We start from the raw sequence: 18858 nt of genomic DNA on the forward strand, positions 1-18858 counted from the left end.
TTCTGTTTCTGATGTTGAATTGATTTTGTGGTTGCTGTAATCCTTATATCAGAACAATACTTTTCATTAGTTTGTGGTAAAAATTTTCTCATGGCCCAGAACATGGTTCCATTTCTAAGATATAACCAGTCTTAATAGCATGGTGTGCCCTTCCAGGCATTTTCCATGCTTATACAGCATTTATGTATACAGAGTTAATAAATGACAAATTGTCATTTAGCAAGAGGTTTTTGTGACTGACAAATTAACTGAGACTTTGAGATCTGAAAACCCTGTGCTACTGAACTTGTTTTCTAAAAAATATTTGTGAAAGAAACTACCTGAAGAATTGCATTACAAAGGTGAAAGTAATCAACCAAAGAGATGCTGTTAATGAAGAATACGTACAAATGTCATGTGAGAAATAACACTGAACTTCTCTGTATTATTTGTCATTTAAGGGTGCAACTGGAAACCGATCTGAAGATTGAGAAGGAATGGAGGCAAACTTTGCAAGAAGATCTTCAAAAGGAGAAAGACACCTTATCTCATCTTAGAAATGAGACCCAACAAATCATTAGTCTTAAAAAAGTAAATAATGGTGGTAAAACTTTAGAAATTCTATCTTGATGACAGTTAAGTTATTTAAAAAGAGAATCAAATAGTAATTTACATTTATACCAAGGAAACAGAGTATACTGGTCATCTTTAAAAATATCAGTAAGGAGATTAAATGAATGGAAAATAGCTGATAGTTGATAGAGCAGCTTTTTTTTTTTTTTTTAGAGCAGCTATTTTTTATGAAAAGCTGAAGGATACATTCCTATCCTTTAATTGTATGTATGCAGTGTGGAGTTTGTTTCTTTTAAATTGCATTTTCTGTCTTTTATTGTTTTGAAGGAGTTCCTTCACCTCCAGGATGAAAATCACCAGTTGAAAAAAATATATCACGAACAGGAGCAAGCTCTTCAAGAACTTGGCAACAAACTTAGCGAGTAATTTCTCTTTTTTTCCTCCAACTAAGTAGTCATTGACCCTTATTAAGTTATGAGTGTGCCAAACCAAGTAGACAGAAGAGTTTAAATATAAAATAGAAAGATATGAACTATTAAAAACAAAGCCAAACAACAACTTTAAAGATTAACAAATAAGGGTGTGGATTGGAGAGATTTTTTTTAAAGTTATGTTCATTTTAGTAAGTGTTAGCTCTAAACATTTTCCAGTAGATGAAATCTAAGACTCTTGTTTAATTTCTTCCAGTCAGAGAATTCAGAAGTTCATTTAATATATTTTTCTCAGAACAAAAGTCAAATTTTCAAAATATCTGGAGAGAGCTTTTTGAGACTGTTCTGAGAAGAAGCCAGCATTGTGAAAAGTGAATGGTGTTTGATGTTGTCTGGAGTTGAGGCTTGACTTCATGCATTGTGGTTGTTTCTGTCACAATGAAGTGTTACTGGGTTTCTGTGAAGACAAGAAGGAGAAATGGCGTTCTGTCGTTCTCACATTTTCCTCCTTAGTCCACATGGTCTGTGTTTTGGATTAGCTTCATCTTTGTGCCCTGATTGAACATATTGTCAACTATCTAGGGGAAACTCTGGAGGGTTTAATTTAGTATCAAATGTACCACTGTGATGTTAAAAAAAATAGTGTCATTTTTTTTTAATACAGAAAAGTAAAAGAAAGCCACAATGACCCATAAGCCTATCACCTATATAAATCCCTTTGATGTTTTATATGGTTAGAAAATTCAGAGAGCACCAAAAGGGGACTTCCCTGGCGGTCCAGTGGTTAAGACTCTGCACTTCCACTGCAGGGCACGTGGGTTCGATCCCTGGTCAGGGAATTAAGATCCCACATGCCATGAGCAGCATGGCCAAAAAAAGACAAAGAGCACCAAAAGGTATAAAATAAACAGTTGCCTCCCTCCTCCCAAGTATCAATCCCCAAAGTTAGCTAACCTCAGAACAAATCTATATATGAGGATTTCATTATATATATGGATATGATTAGCTATATATATATGTCATATATATCTTTTGTAATCATTAAACTGAATAGAAATCATACTGGAATGGAGAATTAATTGTTAAAGTTGGGATTCCATTAGGAAGTTTTGAGAACAATTACCAAGGGCGTAGTAAAGAGTAGTTCCCTGGGACTTCCCTGGTAATCCAGTGGTTAAGAGTCTGTGCTTCCAATGCAGGGGATGCAGGTACGATCCCTGGTCAGGGAACTAAGATCCCGCATGCTGTGAGGCTCAGCCAAAAAAGAGTAGTTCCCTAAAACCACAAAAGGAAATACCAGCTCTCAAAAAGATAAAGATGTTTTTGTTTCTACAAAGAACAATTTGCATTGTGATTTCAATAAGCAAGATTTTTATTCTAATCTGGCAGCCATTCATTGATCATTTTGAGCCAGACCAGGTGTTCATTTTCCATTTATTCATCCAACAAATACTATGTTCCAGGCACTATTCTAAGTGCTAGGGACTCAACAGTGAACAATCCCCACAACAAAATATATATTTACATTTATTTAAGATCATAAAGGTTTAATATTAAAACAGGTTAGAATAGTAAAACAAGGAATGTGTATGACTTTTCACCCATCTCCCACTCAATACTAGAGACTTTATAGTTGTATTAAAGGCATGATCATTTAGATGTCCAGATAGCTGAATTCAGAATTTCATTGTTTTCCTTTTTCCTTTATTCTGGTTCATTGATTCTCAAATTATAGTTTGCATGAAAATTACTGCTCAATGTTATTTTGAGCAGTGATTTTCAAGGTTTTTTTTGACTACTAAATTTTTCCCTTGTATACTGACCGCATACCTAATCCCTGTGTAACGGCACTGTATGCATGTTCTTTTGAAGTTTGCTGGTTTGTGTGTGTGTGTGTGTGGTAGGATTTTTTTGTTTGTTTGTTTGTTTTTTACTTAAGAATATGAGTTAAAAAAAATGAGTTAGAGGTTTTTCCATATCATTACATAAAGATATTCCGTAGGATGAATGTGCTTTAATTGACATTGTTTATCATTTTTTTCTTTTATAACATGCTTCTGTGTCCTTGTACATGTGTGTTGATATATCTTGATATACTTTCTTTTTAAAAATATTTATTTATTTATTTTATTTTTGGATGTGTTGGGTCTTAGTTGCAGCAGGCGGGATCTTCCTTGTGGCATGCGGGATACTCTGCTGTGGTGCACGAGCTCCTCATTGCAGCATGTGGGCTTCTCTCTAGTTGTGGCACGTGGTCTCAGTAGTTGCAGTGCACAGGCTCTCTAGTTGTGGCGTGCAGGCTCCAGAGCATGTGGGCTCTGTAGTTGTAGCATGTAGGCTCTCTAGTTGTGGCCCACATGCTCAGTAGTTGTGTCGTGAGGGCTTAGTTGCCCCATGGCATGTGGGATCTTAGTTCCCCGACCAGAGATCGAACCCGTGTCCCCTGCATTGGAAGGCAGATTCTTAACCACTGGACCACAAGGGAAGTCCCTTGATATACTTTAATGTGTATATCTGAAGAGTAAGTTCCTAGAGGTGATTGCTGCCCAAAAGAATTTAAATTTTTTGATTATAGCAATGGATGGTAACTAGACTTTTGGTGGTGATCACTCTGGAATGTGTACAGGTTTTGAAATATAATGCTATATACCTGAGACTTACATAATAAAAACATAAAAATAAATTTAAAAAGGGGCTTCCCTGATGGCACAGTGATTAAGAATCCGCCTGCCAATGCAGGAGACACGGGATCAAGCCCTGGTCCTGGAAGATCCCACATGCCACGGAGCAACTAAGCCAGTGTGCCACAACTACTGAGCCTGCACTCTAGAGCCCATGAGCCACAGCTACTGAAGCCCACGCACCTAGAGCCTGTGCTCCACAACAAGAGAAGCCACCGCACCGCAACTAGAGAAAGCTGCACACAGCAACAAAGAACCAACGCAGCCATAAATAAATAAATAAATTAAAAATAAATAAATAAATAAATTTAAAAAGATTTTGTTAGTGCCAGATTACCTACCGTCTCTGCTGTTAGACCCCCTCCAGTAGTAGGAGAGAGTGCCTGTTTCTGCCAGTCTGACCGGTGAAAATCTTAAGTGTTTTGATTTGTATTTCTTTAACTATGAGCAGGGTTAAGCATCTAAATTTGTGTTCCATTTGTATTTGTATTTTATTTTCTGTAAAGTGCCTGTTCGTATCCTTTGCACATTTTTTGGTTTTGGTTGATTGCTCATCTTTTTCTTATGGGGTCTTTGTAAATTATTTGTTCTACAAGTGTACATCTTTTTTTCCCAGTTTGTCTGTTGTCTTTTAGTTTCATTTTATATATATATATATATGTTTTTTAATTAATTAACATATTTTTTGGCTGCATTGGGTCTTCGTTGCTGCATGTGGGCTTTCTCTAATTGCAGCGAGCGGGGGCTACTTGTCATTGTGGTGTGCGGGCTTCTCATTGCGGTGGCTTCTCTTGTTGCAGAGCACAGGCTCTAGGTGCGCGGGCTTCAGTAGTTGTGGTTTGTGGGCTCTAGAGCACAGGCTCAGTAGTTGTGGCACATGGGCTTAGTTGCTCCACGGCATGTGGGATCTTCTCGGACCAGGGCTTGAACCCGTGTCCCCTTCATTGGCAGGCAGCTTCTTAACCATTGTGCCATCACGGAAGCCCTAGTTTCAATTTTGATATGTATGTTTTTTCCTTGCTGATGTTTGAATTTTTATGTTTCAGATTTATTAGCTTTCCTTTACTGTTTCTGAAACCATAGTCTCTAAGACATGGATAGGGCCACTTTTGAGTCAGAACATATTTTATCCTTCCTCAACTCTGGTTCTCTTCTGTTGTGCTAAGAATTTAATCAGGGCTGGAGAAGGGACCATTGGCCCCTAAGAGTATTTGTACCTGTTTATCTGCTGAAACACTTTTGGCCTTCCTCTTTATCCTCCTACTCCTATGACTGTTTTCAGGTTGAAATTAAGTAAAAACAAATTCTTCCCTAATACACAGAATGATGTTATCTCTTTAATTTTTTTGCCACACGGCCGCATGTGGGATCTTAGTTCCCTGACCAGGGATCGAACCCGCACCCCCCTGAAGTGGAAGTGCAGAGTCTTAACCACTGGACCACTCCCAGGGAAGTCCCTGATGATCTCTTTAAAAATCTGTTGTGTGCGCATTTCATTGTCTTTTTTCTTTATGTCAAGAGAAAAGATATTTCTGAGGTGCTAAATAAACCTTTGGAGGTAAATTAGCAGCATGACTAATTTAGCCATTGCTGTGAGTCACCTTCAGACAAAAAGAGGAAAGAAAAATTTGTTGATGATGAGGGACAGAGTTGGGACCAGTACTTTAACCTTTGCTCCTTATTTAACAGAATTGGCTTTATGTAGACCACTTGGGTGTTATTTTAAATGGGGTTGGGGGAACTTCCTGGTGGTCCAGTGGTTAGGACGCCACGTTTCCACTGCTGTGGGCACGGATTCCATCCCTGGTCAGGGAAATAAGATCCTGCGTGCCACACGGTGCAGTAAAAAAAAAATTTTTTTTTAATAAAATGGGGTTGGGAGGGGGAAGGTCATACAGAATAATATGAAACATTTAATTTTGTTAAAAGGGAAAATTAATATTTCAGAAAATAGTTTTCAAGCTTACCATTCAAGATCTGCATTTTAAGCAATGACTAGGAACTTCACTGGTGGTGCAGTGGTTAAGACTCGGCACTCCCAATGCAGGGAGCTCAGGTTTGATCCCTGGTCAGGGAACTAGATCCCACCTGCATGCCACAACTGAGATTTCACATGCCACAACTAAGGAGCCAGCTGGCCGTGACTAAAGAGCACACATGCTGCAACCAAGACCTGGCACAACCAAATAAATAAAATGAATAAATAAAACAAATATTTTTTAAAAATCTATGACTAAATTCAAAAATTAGTATTCATTAACATCACTCACAGGAAAAAGTATCCCTCCTACGGTTTATCAGCTATGTGACTTAGGGCTGTTTATTTAACGGCTTTAGGCCCATTTCTCCATTTGTAAAATGGAGAGTTATAAAATCCGTATAGGGCTCTTTTTCTGATTAACAGAATAAGTATGGGAAGGCACCTAGCCCAGTGCCTTTCCTCATCACAAGCAGAATATCAGTTTTCGTGTCTGTAAGATGAGCAGGATGGATCTGAAAGTTACTTTCCCATGCTTACTTTCTGAACCAGCAATTTTAAATGTAAATGATTACTTTTAATTAGAAAATACTTTTTTTTCTTCATTGTTTTTTTTTTTTTTGCTGTACGTGGGCCTCTCACTGCTGTGGCCTCTTCCCGTTGCGGAGCACAGGCTCCGGACACGCAGGTTCAGCGGCCATGGCTCACGGACCCAGCCGCTCCGCGGCATGTGGGATCCTCCCAGACCGGGGCACGAACCCACGTCCCCTGCATCGGCAGGCGGACTCTCAACCACTGCGCCACCAGGGAAGCCCCTAGAAAAATACTTTTAATAATGAAATATTTACTCTTAATTGGTTTCTTATTGAAGGATTCTTATAAAGAGAAATTTTGGTAGATTTTAAAAGGCTTTATTTTTTTATTTTAGTTTTTTATAAGAGCACTTTTTTTTTTTGGTTCCGTTGGGTCTTTGTTGCTCTGCACGGGCTTTCTCTAGTTGCGTCGAGCGGGGTCTACTCTTCATTGCCGTGCATGGGCTTCTCATTGCAGTGGCTTCTGTTGTTGCGGAGCACGGACTCTAGGTGTGCCGGCTTCAGTAGTTGTGGCACGTGGGCTTCAGTAGTTGCGGCTCGCAGGCTCTAGAGCGCAGGCTCATTAGTTGTGGCTCACGGGCTTAGTTGCTCCGTGGCATGTGGGATCTTCCTGGACCAGGGCTTGAACCCGTGTCCCAAGAATTGGCAGGCGGATTCTTAACCACTACGCCACCAGGGAAGTCCCTTAAAAGGCCTTAAATGTTAATTATTATTCTGAATAAGTTATAATTGTAGTAGATAGACTGTCTAATTTGAGGATTAAAGAAATGAAATAAACTTGAACTATTCATATTTGAAGAAAACATGGAATATATGAAATATTAGGATGAAATATTCAAGTAAGAAAATCTAGACTAATCTGTGTCATAATGACTGACAGTTTAGAATACCTGAAGGAGGAAAACCAGCTTTTCCCTTATCCTCATTGAGGCTTAAATTCCAAGGAGAAAAACTTTTAGTTTAAAAAAGAAATTACCAGGACTCTTCCAAATGTAGTATTCTGTAAATGCTATTCTTTCCATATAAAGAAACTTACAGATTTTTTTCCTCAAAGGAGGGGTTTCAGGATTATCAGAGGCTTTGTATAATTTATGGATGTTTTCCTATAGTGTCATAATTGTATCACATTTATTACATTCTCATGTTTTATTTTGACCCTTCTATATGCTGTTTTTATGCTGTGGAAATATTTTCACAAACAAATACATATTTCTAAATAGAATTTAATTAAAATGAATAATATAGACATCTGTTCCTTGTCTAGGACAAGGAAAAGGTGTTCTTGTACATTGTGTTTATTGGAACTGTAACTGATACTCTTTTTCTTTAGGTACTTTGGCAATTCTTATCAGAAGGGGGCAAGCTTTTTAGAGTCCATATTTATGAATAGAGGCATTTTAACCAGAAATATATCAATACCAGTAAATTTTCATATAGAAAGTATTTCTGTAGTGAATGCCATTAAGTAAGCTCTTTTATTCCATACTCAGTTTTTCTATATAGCAGTTACTGTTTTGGCCAAAATTCCCACCAGCATCAATTTTCCTTGGATACATTTTGTACATGTGAATTCAGCCAAGAAAATTTGATTACTCTATTAATATTTTTTTTTTCTTTCTTTTTTTTTTTTTGCGGTATGCGGGCCTCTCACTGTTGTGGCCTCCCCCGTTGCGGAGCACAGGCTCCGGACGCGCAGGCTCCGGACGCGCAGGCTCAGCGGCCATGGCTCACGGGCCCAGCCGCTCCGCGGCATATGGGATCCTCCCAGACCGGGGCACGAACCCGTATCCCCTGCATCGGCAGGCGGACTCTCAACCACTTGCGCCACCAGGGAGGCCCTGATTACTCTATTAATATTTTTATACTGTGTAATTTTACATTGATTATTCCCACTATAAGAGTCATTATGCACCAGATAAAAGACTAACACTTTGTGTTTTTTTTTTTTTTTTGGATTTTTTTCCTTCCAGTTTTATTAAGGTATAATTGACATACAGCACTGTATAAGTTTAAGGTGTACATTATAATGATTTGAGTTACATACACCATGAAATGATTACCACAGTAAATTTAGTGACCATCCATCACCTCATATAAATACAAAATAAAAGAAATAGAAAAAAAAAATTTTCTTCCTTGTGATGAGAACTCTTAGGATTTACTCTCTTAACTTTCATATGTAACATACAGCAGCGTTAATTATATTTATCCTGTTGTATTTTACATCTCTAATACTTATTTATCTTATAACTGGAAATTTGTACATTTTGACCACCTTCATCCAATCCCCCTTCCCCTAACCCCCACCTCCAGTAACCACAAATCTGATCTGTTTTTCTATGAGTTTGTTTGTTTGATTTTTTTTCTGCTTTATAACAAATTTAATCAGTTATACATATACATATGTTCCCATATCCCCTCCCTTTTTCGTCTCCCTCCCACCCTCCCTATCCCACCCCTCCAGGCGGTCACAAAGCACCGAGCTGATCTCCCTGTGCTATGCAGCTGCTTCCCACTAGCTATCTACCTTACGTTTGGTAGTAACACTTTGTTTTTATGTCTTGGAACAAAGAGCATTTGTAGGACAAAGCAAGTTTCCTAATGTTCTGCTTCAGTAGCAGAGACTTTAGTATTTTATGTACCTTTTGATCCAGTAATTTTATTTCTAAGTTGTTATCCTAAGAAAAATAATACAAATGTTTTGGTCGTTTCAACTTTAATGAACAGTTTTGTGGCAAAAAACTTGAAACAAGTTGAAAGTTCAGCACTGGATAATTATATAAACTACATACTTCATATTCTTTTTCATGGTATACCATGTAACCATTTAATATAATGATGTGGCAGATAGTTAATAACAAGTCAGTAGTTCTAAGCCTATCAGGATATGTTGTTAAGTCATGTGGGAAACTGTGTAAATAATTTTTCCATTTGAAATACACATACTCATTGATATTTAGAGATTATCATCTCTGGGTAGTGGGATCACAGATAATTAAATATTGTTATTTATAGTCTGTATGTTAATATGTATTTTCAAAAGGTGAAAAACTATCACAATTATATCTTCCTTAATATTTCCGCTCTCACTTACCACTCTTTTGCATCTGCTAGAGAAATAGTGTTCATAATGGTTAACCTGTCAGCTTTGGGGTCTTAGAGAACCAGGGTATGAATTGTGGCTTCCCCAGTTACCACCTAAACTTCAGCAGGCCTCACTTTTTTCATCTTTGTAAGTGTTTTTGAAGACTAAATGACATTATGCATGCAAAGTTTATAGCATAGTGTCTGGTACATCATAAGCCTACAGTAAATGATAGCTGTCATTAGTAGTCATAACCGCATGAAAACACCAATATGCTTTCTTTTTTTTTTTTAATTTATAAATTTATTTATTTATTTTTGGCTGCGTTGGGTCTTCATTACTTCACACAGGCTTTCTCTAGTTGCGTCAAGCGGGGGCTACTCTTTGTTGCAGTGCCTGGGCTTCTCATTATGGTGGCTTCTCTTGTTGCAGAGCACGGGCTCTAGACGCGTGGGCTTCAGTAGTTGTGGCTTAGTTGCTCCGCGGCATGTGGGATCTTCCCAAACCAGGGCTCGAACCCACGTCCCCTGCATTGGCAGGCTGATTTTTAACCACTGCGCCACCAGGGAAGCCCAATATTGTTACTTTAAAAAAGCAAATTTTAAATCTCAAAACTATTTTTGCTTTAGGACATTTTGGAAATATCGGAAAATATTAAATATAATCCCACTAGCCAAAGAAGGTCATTAGAATAATATAGTATATACAATTTTATATTCTATGAAAATTCAATACCTTTCTAATGAATTACTAGATGGTCTATATTTTAAAATGTGTACTGAAATTTGGACCTATTTATAATCTTTTTAGATCAAAACTTAAAATAGAAGATATAAAAGAAGCCAACAAAGCATTGCAGGTGAGTGTAAGTATTTTCCTCAAGTAGGAAGGTATGGATATATGTGAGTCTCCAGTAAAGGTAAGGCCCTGTGTACTATTATTGAATCCTGGGATATATAGAAGCAGAAGCAGTGAATGGGGAGCTTGTATGATGGGGTCCATCTCTTCCCTATACCTCTAGAACACATTATTAAAATTCCTCATGTTGGAAATGACCTTGGAAATAATTTTGTCCACTTTCCTACAAAGTGTGGCATGATAGAGTGAAATTGCCTTTGAATTTGATAATACTTAGATTCCTGTGCTAGTCTATTACTTACTAGTTTTTGACCTTCATCAAGTCAAATATCCCCTTGGAGTCTCAGTTTTCTCTTCTGAAATTGGCTTATGATTTTGCATAGGGTTGCTTTGAATATTGAGTAAGTTAATGTATGTGAAAGTGATTTGGTACAATTTGTTAGTATATGGTTCTGAATGTATCTGGATGCAAGAATCTCTTTACAACACAGGAGAAAATACAGTCCCTGTGTGAGTACTTCAGTGACAGATGGCTTCCTACTACACAAGCTACCCATTTGGTTTATCAAAGTGTTACATGAAAGTAATTTAAAAAGTCAAATTGTACTAGGAAGACTTAAAAAAAAAAAAGGAAGCAGTCTCTTGTTTTCACCCTCTTGTGCCTTATCCACCCCAGCTCCTGCCACCAGAAGGAGGCTACTTTTAATTCCTTTAGTTGCTTCTTATGGTATTTATTCCTCTTTTTCTTAAGTACTATTTAGACCTATCTATTGCCTCATTAGCATGGTGGATGAGGAATTGTGTTCAGTCTCACCCTGGTCTGTCTTCTCTTCACTGCCCTCCCAGTATAATTAAGTAAAAGTTTTTGTGACATTTATTTACTGTGTATTCTTTATTATGACTATTTAAATATTGTTCCTTGCTGGACCAGGTAGTATATTGCAATTATATTTTCTTTCTTGAACTACTTTTTATTTTCTCTGGAGTTAATATTTACTCTCCCCCTACCCACCCCTTTAAGTTTTGTTGTATTTGAGCATCAGAGTTTTCTTATACTTTCAAACAATTCTGTAAAGTGCTTCTTGATAAAAGGTTTTCACATGGTAAAATGAATCGGGTAACTGGTTAGTTTTCTTTTTCCATCGGAGTCATCCCTCCTGGAGTCTCTGCTTTCCTGCTCCTGTCTGGTCTGGTCACTCTTTTTCTTTCTTTTTTTTTTTTTAATAAATTAATTTATTTTATTTATTTTTGGCTGCATTGGGTCTTCGTTGCTGCGCGTGGGCTTTCTCTAGTTGAGGCTAGTGGGGGCTACTCTTTGTTGCGGTGCACGGGCTTCTTTTTGCGGTGGCTTCTCTTGTTGTGGAGCACGGGCTCTAGGCGTGCAGGCTTCAGTAGTTGTGGCGCACGGGTTTAGTTGTTCCGCGGCATGTGGGATCTTCCCAGACCAGGGATTGAACCTGTGTCCCCTGAATTGGCAGACAGATTCTTTTTTTTTTTTTTTTTTTTTTTTTTTCTTTTTGCGGTATGTGGGCCTCTCACTGTTGTGGCCTCTCCCGTTGCGGAGCACAGGCTCCGGACGCGCAGGCCCAGCGGCCATGGCTCACGGGCCCAGCCGCTCCGCGGCATATGGGATCCTCCCAGACCGGGGCACGAACCCGTATCCCCTGCATCGGCAGGCGGACTCTTAACCACTGCGCCACCAGGGAGGCCCGGCAGACAGATTCTTAACCACTGCACCACCAAGGAAGTCCCTGGTCTGGTCACTCTTGTCTTGGTATTTCCCTTTGCTTCCATTCGTTCTTTCAACTGTTTTTGGTTTTTTTTTTGGCCATGTCACACGGCTTGTGGGATTTTAGTTCCCCGACCAGGGATTGAACCCTGGCCCTCTGCAGTGACAGTGTGGAGTCCTAACCACTGGACTGCCAGGGAATCCCCACTGGGCAATGCTTCCTTTAGTAGCCTCCTAGGAAATGGTGAATGAAGATAAAGATTTTATGAATCTGTATGCCTTTATTCTGCTTTCACACTTTTTTTAGGAGATATGTAGGGATGTCTGCCCAACTGTCATTTTTTAAAACTCTGTAAAATTTTTTCACTGTTAAATATATATCATATATGCAAAAGAGGACACACATAGTATAACTTAAAAACACTGGCATACTCTGTTTTAGCTTATAATAGAACATGTGTGCTCCCTGATTGTATTCCCCTCCCTATAGTAACAGTCCTCTATTTTTTGTTAATCATTATGTTGTTTTTCTTATAGTCTTATCATTCATGTCTAGCTTTAACAAAATATTATCCAGATTTCCCTGTTTTTTTTTTTTGTTTTTTTTTTTTTTGCTGTACGCGGGCCTCTCCCTGCTGTGGCCTCTCCCGTTGCGGAGCTCAGGCTCCGGACGCGCAGGCTCAGCAGCCACGGCTCACGGGCCCAGCCGCTCCGCGGCATGTGGGATCTTCCCGGACCGGGGCACGAACCCGTGTCCCCTGCATCGGCAGGCGGACTCTCCCACTGCGCCACCAGGGAAGCCCCTCCCGGTTTTTTTATGTATGAAAATGGATTTATATGTGACTTTGTCTTTTTTTTTTTTGGTCCTTGCTATTGTCCAGTTGATGGGTCTGGAACAGCTGTCCTACAGTTTCTCACATTTCAGATTTTATCTGATTGCTTGTTCATAGTAGTCTTAAATTTGTTACTCTATCCCCTTATTTAAGCCTGTAAACTGGAAATTAAATCTAAAGGCTTGGTTGGATTCAGGTTCAGCCTTCTGTGAGACTTTTTTATTTCTGCTACCATATTTTTAATATTCAGCAGGCTCTTTTTAAAATTAATTTATTTATTTTTGGCTCTGTTGGGTCTTTGTTGCTGTGTGCGGGCTTTCTCTAGTTATGGTGAGTGGGGGCTACTCTTAGTTGTGGTGCGCAGGCTTACTGCAGTGGCTTGTCTTGTTGCAGAGCGTGGGCTCTAGGCGCACACGGGCTTCAGTAGTTGTGGCTCGCGGGCTCTAGAGTGCAGGCTCAGTAGTTGTGGCGCATGGGCTTAGTTGCTCCGCGGCACGTGGGACCTTCCCGGACCAGGGATCGAACCCGTGTCCCCTGCATTGGTAGGTGGACTCTTAACCACTGTGCCACCAGGGAAGTCCCTCAGCAGGCTTTTATTCACTCATTTTTCCTTTTTAAACTAGCATCCTGGGCTTCCCTGGTGGCGCAGTGGTTGAGAGTCCGCCTGCTGATGCAGGGGACGCAGGTTCGTGCCCCGGTCCAGGAGGATCCCACATGCCACGGAGCGGCTGGGCCCGTGAGCCATGGCTGCTGAGCCTGCGCATCCGGAGCCTGTGCTCCGCAATGGGAGAGGCCACAACAGTGAGAGGCCCGCGTACCGCAAAAAAAAATAAATAAAATAACATCCTGTTATTTCATCTCTGAGGATATTCATTATAGTTTCTTTAAAGTTTTCTTTTGCTACTGCCATTCTGTTTCTTCTGAATTCCATTCTTGGGTTTGTTCTTTGGTTGGAGTACCTCATGCCCCAATCTTTCCTCAAATAAATGTTGGGTAATCTCCCAATTTCAATAAAAGACACAAAAAAAGTCTTGAAAGCCCTGTGTGTGTTGGTTAGGTGGATGGGGGTGGGTTGTAATAGACTGGTAGGCCTCAAGCATAGAGAAATCTGTTAACTACCAAACTGATGTGTATCCTTTCTCAATGTTAGTACCTACACGACTTCTCTCTGGGGCAGTTGACTTTCTCTAGAGAAGGATCCTCTAATATTCCTGTTTGGAGGATTTAAGCTGGGTGGCTGACATTCTGGAACTGGGCAGAGAAAAATAGCCATTTGTTTGCCGAGCAGTAGTTTCCTCCCTTCTAGTTTGGGCTCTGCTTGTAAACAGCTTTGTTTCATTGAGGAAGCTCCTTCAGCTGTCTGGGTCTCAAGTTTTCTTATCTGTAAAATGAAAGCTTGAAGGTGCTGATCTCTGAGGTCCCTTCCAGCTAATACACTAGGCTTACCCTACAGTGTACAGCTTTTCTCTTTGGGAGAGGGGCAGGGTAAGTTCAGTCAAATTAAAATTAAAATAAGTCTGGAAATAAGGTTGGAAGCTCAACCCTGATGTCAGAAGGTTACTTCTGAACCAAATGATACTGCTTGGAAATCTGCTTCACATCAGGCTCTCCATCCCTTACAAATATAGCTGGGCAGGAAGCAAAGTTGCTTCCACTAGGTGGCTTTGGGACATTTGGCAAATCACTTTCCTTTTTATGGTGTTCTTCAAGTTGGATTGAATTATCTTTACGGCCCCATCTTGCTTTAAAAAAAAATTCCACGATTCAAGTCATATGACTCTGCTGGTGTGTCTGATATGAGCTGTCTAGGTTTTCCCTTTTTTTTTTTTTAAACCTTCACTTCTTACAATCCTGTGTTCTAAGGAGCCTTAGACTGCCTGAAGTGCAGTAACCCAACACCATTAGTCTTACCTCTGCTATATCAGATAATAGCTGCTGGTTAAGACTGAAATAAAAACAGCTGATATTAACCTTGTGACCTTGATCTGTGAATACTTAGTCCTCGTCTCACTTTCTTCAAAGAATTCTGTCAGGTAGAAAAGGCTTTCAAGACAACTCAGGCTTTTGAGAAATATGTCTGTGGGCTCTTCTGCTTGGAAGATTTTTCTCTCATTAGCTGGTAAAGGTCTTATGCCTTAGAGGTACACTGTTGTAGGTGGCACTTGTTCCATCTCCCAAGTGGTAATCAGATATACTTGGTTCTTTGGAAGCAGTGGCAATGTAGCTTAGCCTGGGCTGTTTCTGAAAGGGGGATGTGATGAGATTAATCAGAAGCAGAGGACTCTTCTTTCACTTAGGTCTTCTTGAAATAAAATGGGCACCACCTAACAAAGTTGCTTTCATAGGGGAAAAAAATGCTTTTTCTAGCCAAGAGCTTGGGTAGTTAAGAATGGGTCAAAATTTTCCCTCCATATTCTTCAATAATTGTTTTCAATTTAAATCAACAACAATTTAAATCAACAAATTTCAAGTTAGAAATTTTAGGTATCAAGTTAACTTCCACCTGTTCAACACTACTTATATTTGCCACTAAAGTTTACATAGTAACTATTAAATTTGTGAGTTACAGAAGGTGAAGGAAATTAATAGCAGTGTAGAACTGAATTTAAGGTGAAGTCTTACCTAAAATAACGAACTCAATCATCTGATTTCCAAAATCTCTTCAAATTTTGTGGATTTGCTGTATATAAGGTATATATACATAATGCCAGATTCATGCATTTCACATAATGAAAATTTATCCTTAAGTGTTTTTGGACTGGATATTCTTTAGGGTTCTTTCCTTTTTTGTGTGTGTGTAAAGGGTTTTTTTTTTTAAATTATGTGTAACACAGACTAAGTTATTTAAGTCAATAAATTTTTAAGGAATTTCACATGTTCTGATTCTTTCCCCAGTCAATCACCTTAGTTCCTCCAAACTCATAATCTTCAAGATAAAATAGCCCCTTCAAAAAGAAGTTATCATGTGAGTCAGCCCACAATTCTTTTAGTTAGGCTTCTTTGATCTCCAGTGAAATATGGACACACTTCAAAATTCCCCGCCTGTAATCTTTGGGATCCAATTTCCTCAAGCGATTTACTTTAGGACCATGTTTAGTGTCAGGAGATCAATCTGCCTGGTTCTGAATTTGACACCCTCTAAAAGTGTATTAGGTTCAAATCATATTCACTCCTTAGCCATCACACCCTAGAACAGTACAGATCATTGGGATATGCCAATACCTAAGATAAAAAGTTTTGACTGTTACGTTTTTCATAGTTTACTTGGCAGCTCTGTCTTGTAGTTCTTTCCCACAGATCTAACAGGTAGTTCTGAGTAAAGGAAACCACACAGTTAATCTATGAGGCATTTCCAACGATGTAGGTTTACTAGGGTTCTTTCCTTAAAGAGAATTACTATCCATAATAGATTTTTGTTAAAAACACTTGTCATGGAAATGTTCAAATATTCTGTTGTAAAGAGAAGAATAAAATGAACCATGACCCACTTTCACTATTTATCAATATATGGCCAACCTTGCTTTATTTATATTCAACCCACATCCCTTCTTCCTCACCCAGATTATTTTGAAGCAAATTCCACACTTGTTAAATATACAACTATTTCAGTATATCTCTCAAAGGACAGGACTCATTTTTGGCTAATCTACGTATCTATTCCTATAAAATGCTCTTGGTTGAAAATATTTTCACATGTAAGTTTGTTACCAACTTGAGCATTAATATTTGTATTTTTCCTCCTACTAGGGACTGGTTTGGTTGAAAGACAAAGAAGCAACACATTGTAAACTTTGTGAAAAGGAATTCTCACTCTCTAAGAGAAAGGTAAGGGAGATAGGAAGTGAGTCCAAAAGTTACGTTGCAAATATGGCTAATTTTACTCAAAATTTTTTTCTCTGATTTTTCCATTTAATAGCACCATTGTAGAAACTGTGGGGAAATTTTCTGTAATGCTTGCTCTGACAACGAACTGCCTTTGCCTTCTTCACCAAAGCCAGTACGGGTCTGTGATTCCTGTCACGCGTTACTGATTCAAAGATGCTCATCTAACTTGCCATAATACTCCAGAACTAAATTCTTATGTATGAAAAGTACCTACGATGAATGTTATGTATGAACGTGTATACAGCGTATTCAGACAGTCCTTCTTAAGCAGCTTTCAGACAGCATTGGTACCAGTTTTACTTTCCACATATTCAACTCACGGGAATTATAAATTGTATAATTTGACATTTCCTCCCCACTGTAATTCAGAAAGAATTTGATAGGGCATGCTTTACAATAACTTTATTCTAATTCCTGATGTAGTAATCATGTAACTCTTTTCTTAATGCCATTGAGAGGTCAGATAGCATAGCTAACACATTTGCCTTATTTTGTAAAGACCTTAAAAATAGGGCTTCAGATTGTTTTATTCTCCAGATTGTCAAACTGATATTTGATGGTGCCTGTAATTTTCTTAATGCACTTTAAAGCTTCACAGTTCTGAAAGATTGGAAATGCACATTTTAGAAGTATTTATATTTCAACACATTTTTCATTACCTTGGTAAGATTTCAGTATTTATTTGCTCTGCCTTCCTCTGCCCATTTTGCATTAGAAAAGGCCTTCCTTCTCTAAAAAGTCAATGTGACATTTGCTGATAACTTTCAGATAACAGTGCATTAGAGGTATTATTTTGCCTGAAAACTTATTTTGAAAGTAAGTTAAAATTCCATATGCATTTCTTAGGGAGGACTCACACCCCCTTTGCAAGTCAAAACATAAACCCTTCCCCAGAAAAAAATGTAGGATAGCAGGGATTACAGGCTACTGATTTGATTCTCCCCTAAGCATTTAAGAAGAAATCTAAAATGCAATCAAACTTTGCTTTTAATATGACAGTCTTGAGTAAAAAAATTCTGTATTACGTTTCCATTCCAGTAACTTTTAGGAAGCACTACACTGTAGCAGTCTACTACTACAGCATATATACAGAATAACATATTTACCATTTACTGAGCACCTCCAAGCCAGGGCCTGGAGTAAAGATGTAGTTTCAGCCCTGCCATTAAATTCATACTTGAACTATTTCAAGCATGAAAGTCAATAAACACTAATCCCTGCCATAGCAAGAATTTAATCCAGTTACCCTTGTATAATTAACCATTTGAACAGCCTCACCACTTGGGGTTCTACTTTTAAGCCTAATTTAAATCACACACTTTAAGTCTGAGAACCTTTTAAACATGTCATAGGTATCTACATTACTCCTAAGAGCATTAATGAATCATGGCTACCTCCCTCCCCGCTAGGATATGGTTGCTTATTCTACAGGATTGTTTCCTGAGTACATTCTTCCATTGAAGTTTAAAATTATTTAATTTTTTTAATTGCCAAAGTATGAAACCATTGTTTTACTTTCAGATTTATCTTCTCCCTAATCCAGTTTTCGGTGTTGTTAGAACTGACATACCAATTTATAGGTGGTCAATGCTCTGATAGGAATATTTGAGACATGAATTATATTCTTGGAACTATTTTGTACTGATGGGATTGGATTAACATTTTTATGATTGCTGAAAATGAGAATAAGCAAAAATGAAAAGTTTCAAATACTGTTTTTTATAACTGCTTAAATTTAAAATGTGATTTTCTTAAATTCCAAGGCTGGTTTCATTCAACAAATAAACCATGATTTTTAGTCCCCCTTTAAATTCTTTGCCACTCAAAACTCATGTCATCGCCATTGATTTGGGCTTTTTGTAGGCAGGCTTTTATGACCGTAATACAAGTTGCTCCATTTTGTTTTGACTTTTATCTAGAAACCATTCTACTAATTTTGGATTTTATGTTACAGAACTGTCAATTTGTACTTTGTGAACTTCACATACCATTCCCTCATCTAGGAGTACTACCACAGTGATGCTATCATGGTGCCAAGGAATTGTGATTGTAATTCTATTCAGTTTTAAAATGTGAATTTTATATAACAAATAAAAGATTTGAAAAATTAGCCCACTTTAGAAGGTGTACGTTTTAATAGGTAATCCTGGGGAAATAAAAGCACGTCATCTTTTTTTAAAAAGTGGTATGAGCCTAGTACTTAAATAGGTAATTAAGGGAGTACAGGCAGTAA

At 38.4% G+C, this 18858-nt stretch overlaps 1 protein-coding gene and 1 non-coding gene across 7 annotated transcripts in view; both read left to right on the plus strand.

Annotated features, from left to right (window-relative positions):
* The window catches only part of RUFY2 (RUN and FYVE domain containing 2), a 51732-nt gene extending 32997 nt beyond the window's left edge, over positions 1 to 18735 (plus strand). For 5 of the 6 annotated variants that reach the window (XM_060112990.1, XM_060113007.1, XM_060113026.1 and 2 more), the window contains 5 exons: positions 441 to 570; positions 880 to 974; positions 10131 to 10179; positions 16488 to 16565; positions 16657 to 18735. In XM_060112990.1, the coding sequence (XP_059968973.1) occupies positions 441 to 570; positions 880 to 974; positions 10131 to 10179; positions 16488 to 16565; positions 16657 to 16800 (496 nt within the window). In that variant the 3' untranslated portion in view covers positions 16801 to 18735. The remainder of the gene's footprint in view (positions 1 to 440; positions 571 to 879; positions 975 to 10130; positions 10180 to 16487; positions 16566 to 16656) is intronic. The other variant, XM_060113017.1, reaches the window with a different exon arrangement.
* On the plus strand, positions 5149 to 5277 carry LOC132501716 (small nucleolar RNA SNORA19). Its single transcript, XR_009534294.1, has one exon. It is a non-coding gene; the product is annotated as a small nucleolar RNA SNORA19 (small nucleolar RNA).
* Positions 18736 to 18858: the final 123 nt, after the last annotated feature.

The sequence above is a fragment of the Mesoplodon densirostris genome, chromosome 1 (assembly GCF_025265405.1).
Source record: "Mesoplodon densirostris isolate mMesDen1 chromosome 1, mMesDen1 primary haplotype, whole genome shotgun sequence".
Taxonomy (NCBI): Eukaryota; Metazoa; Chordata; class Mammalia; order Artiodactyla; family Ziphiidae; genus Mesoplodon; species Mesoplodon densirostris.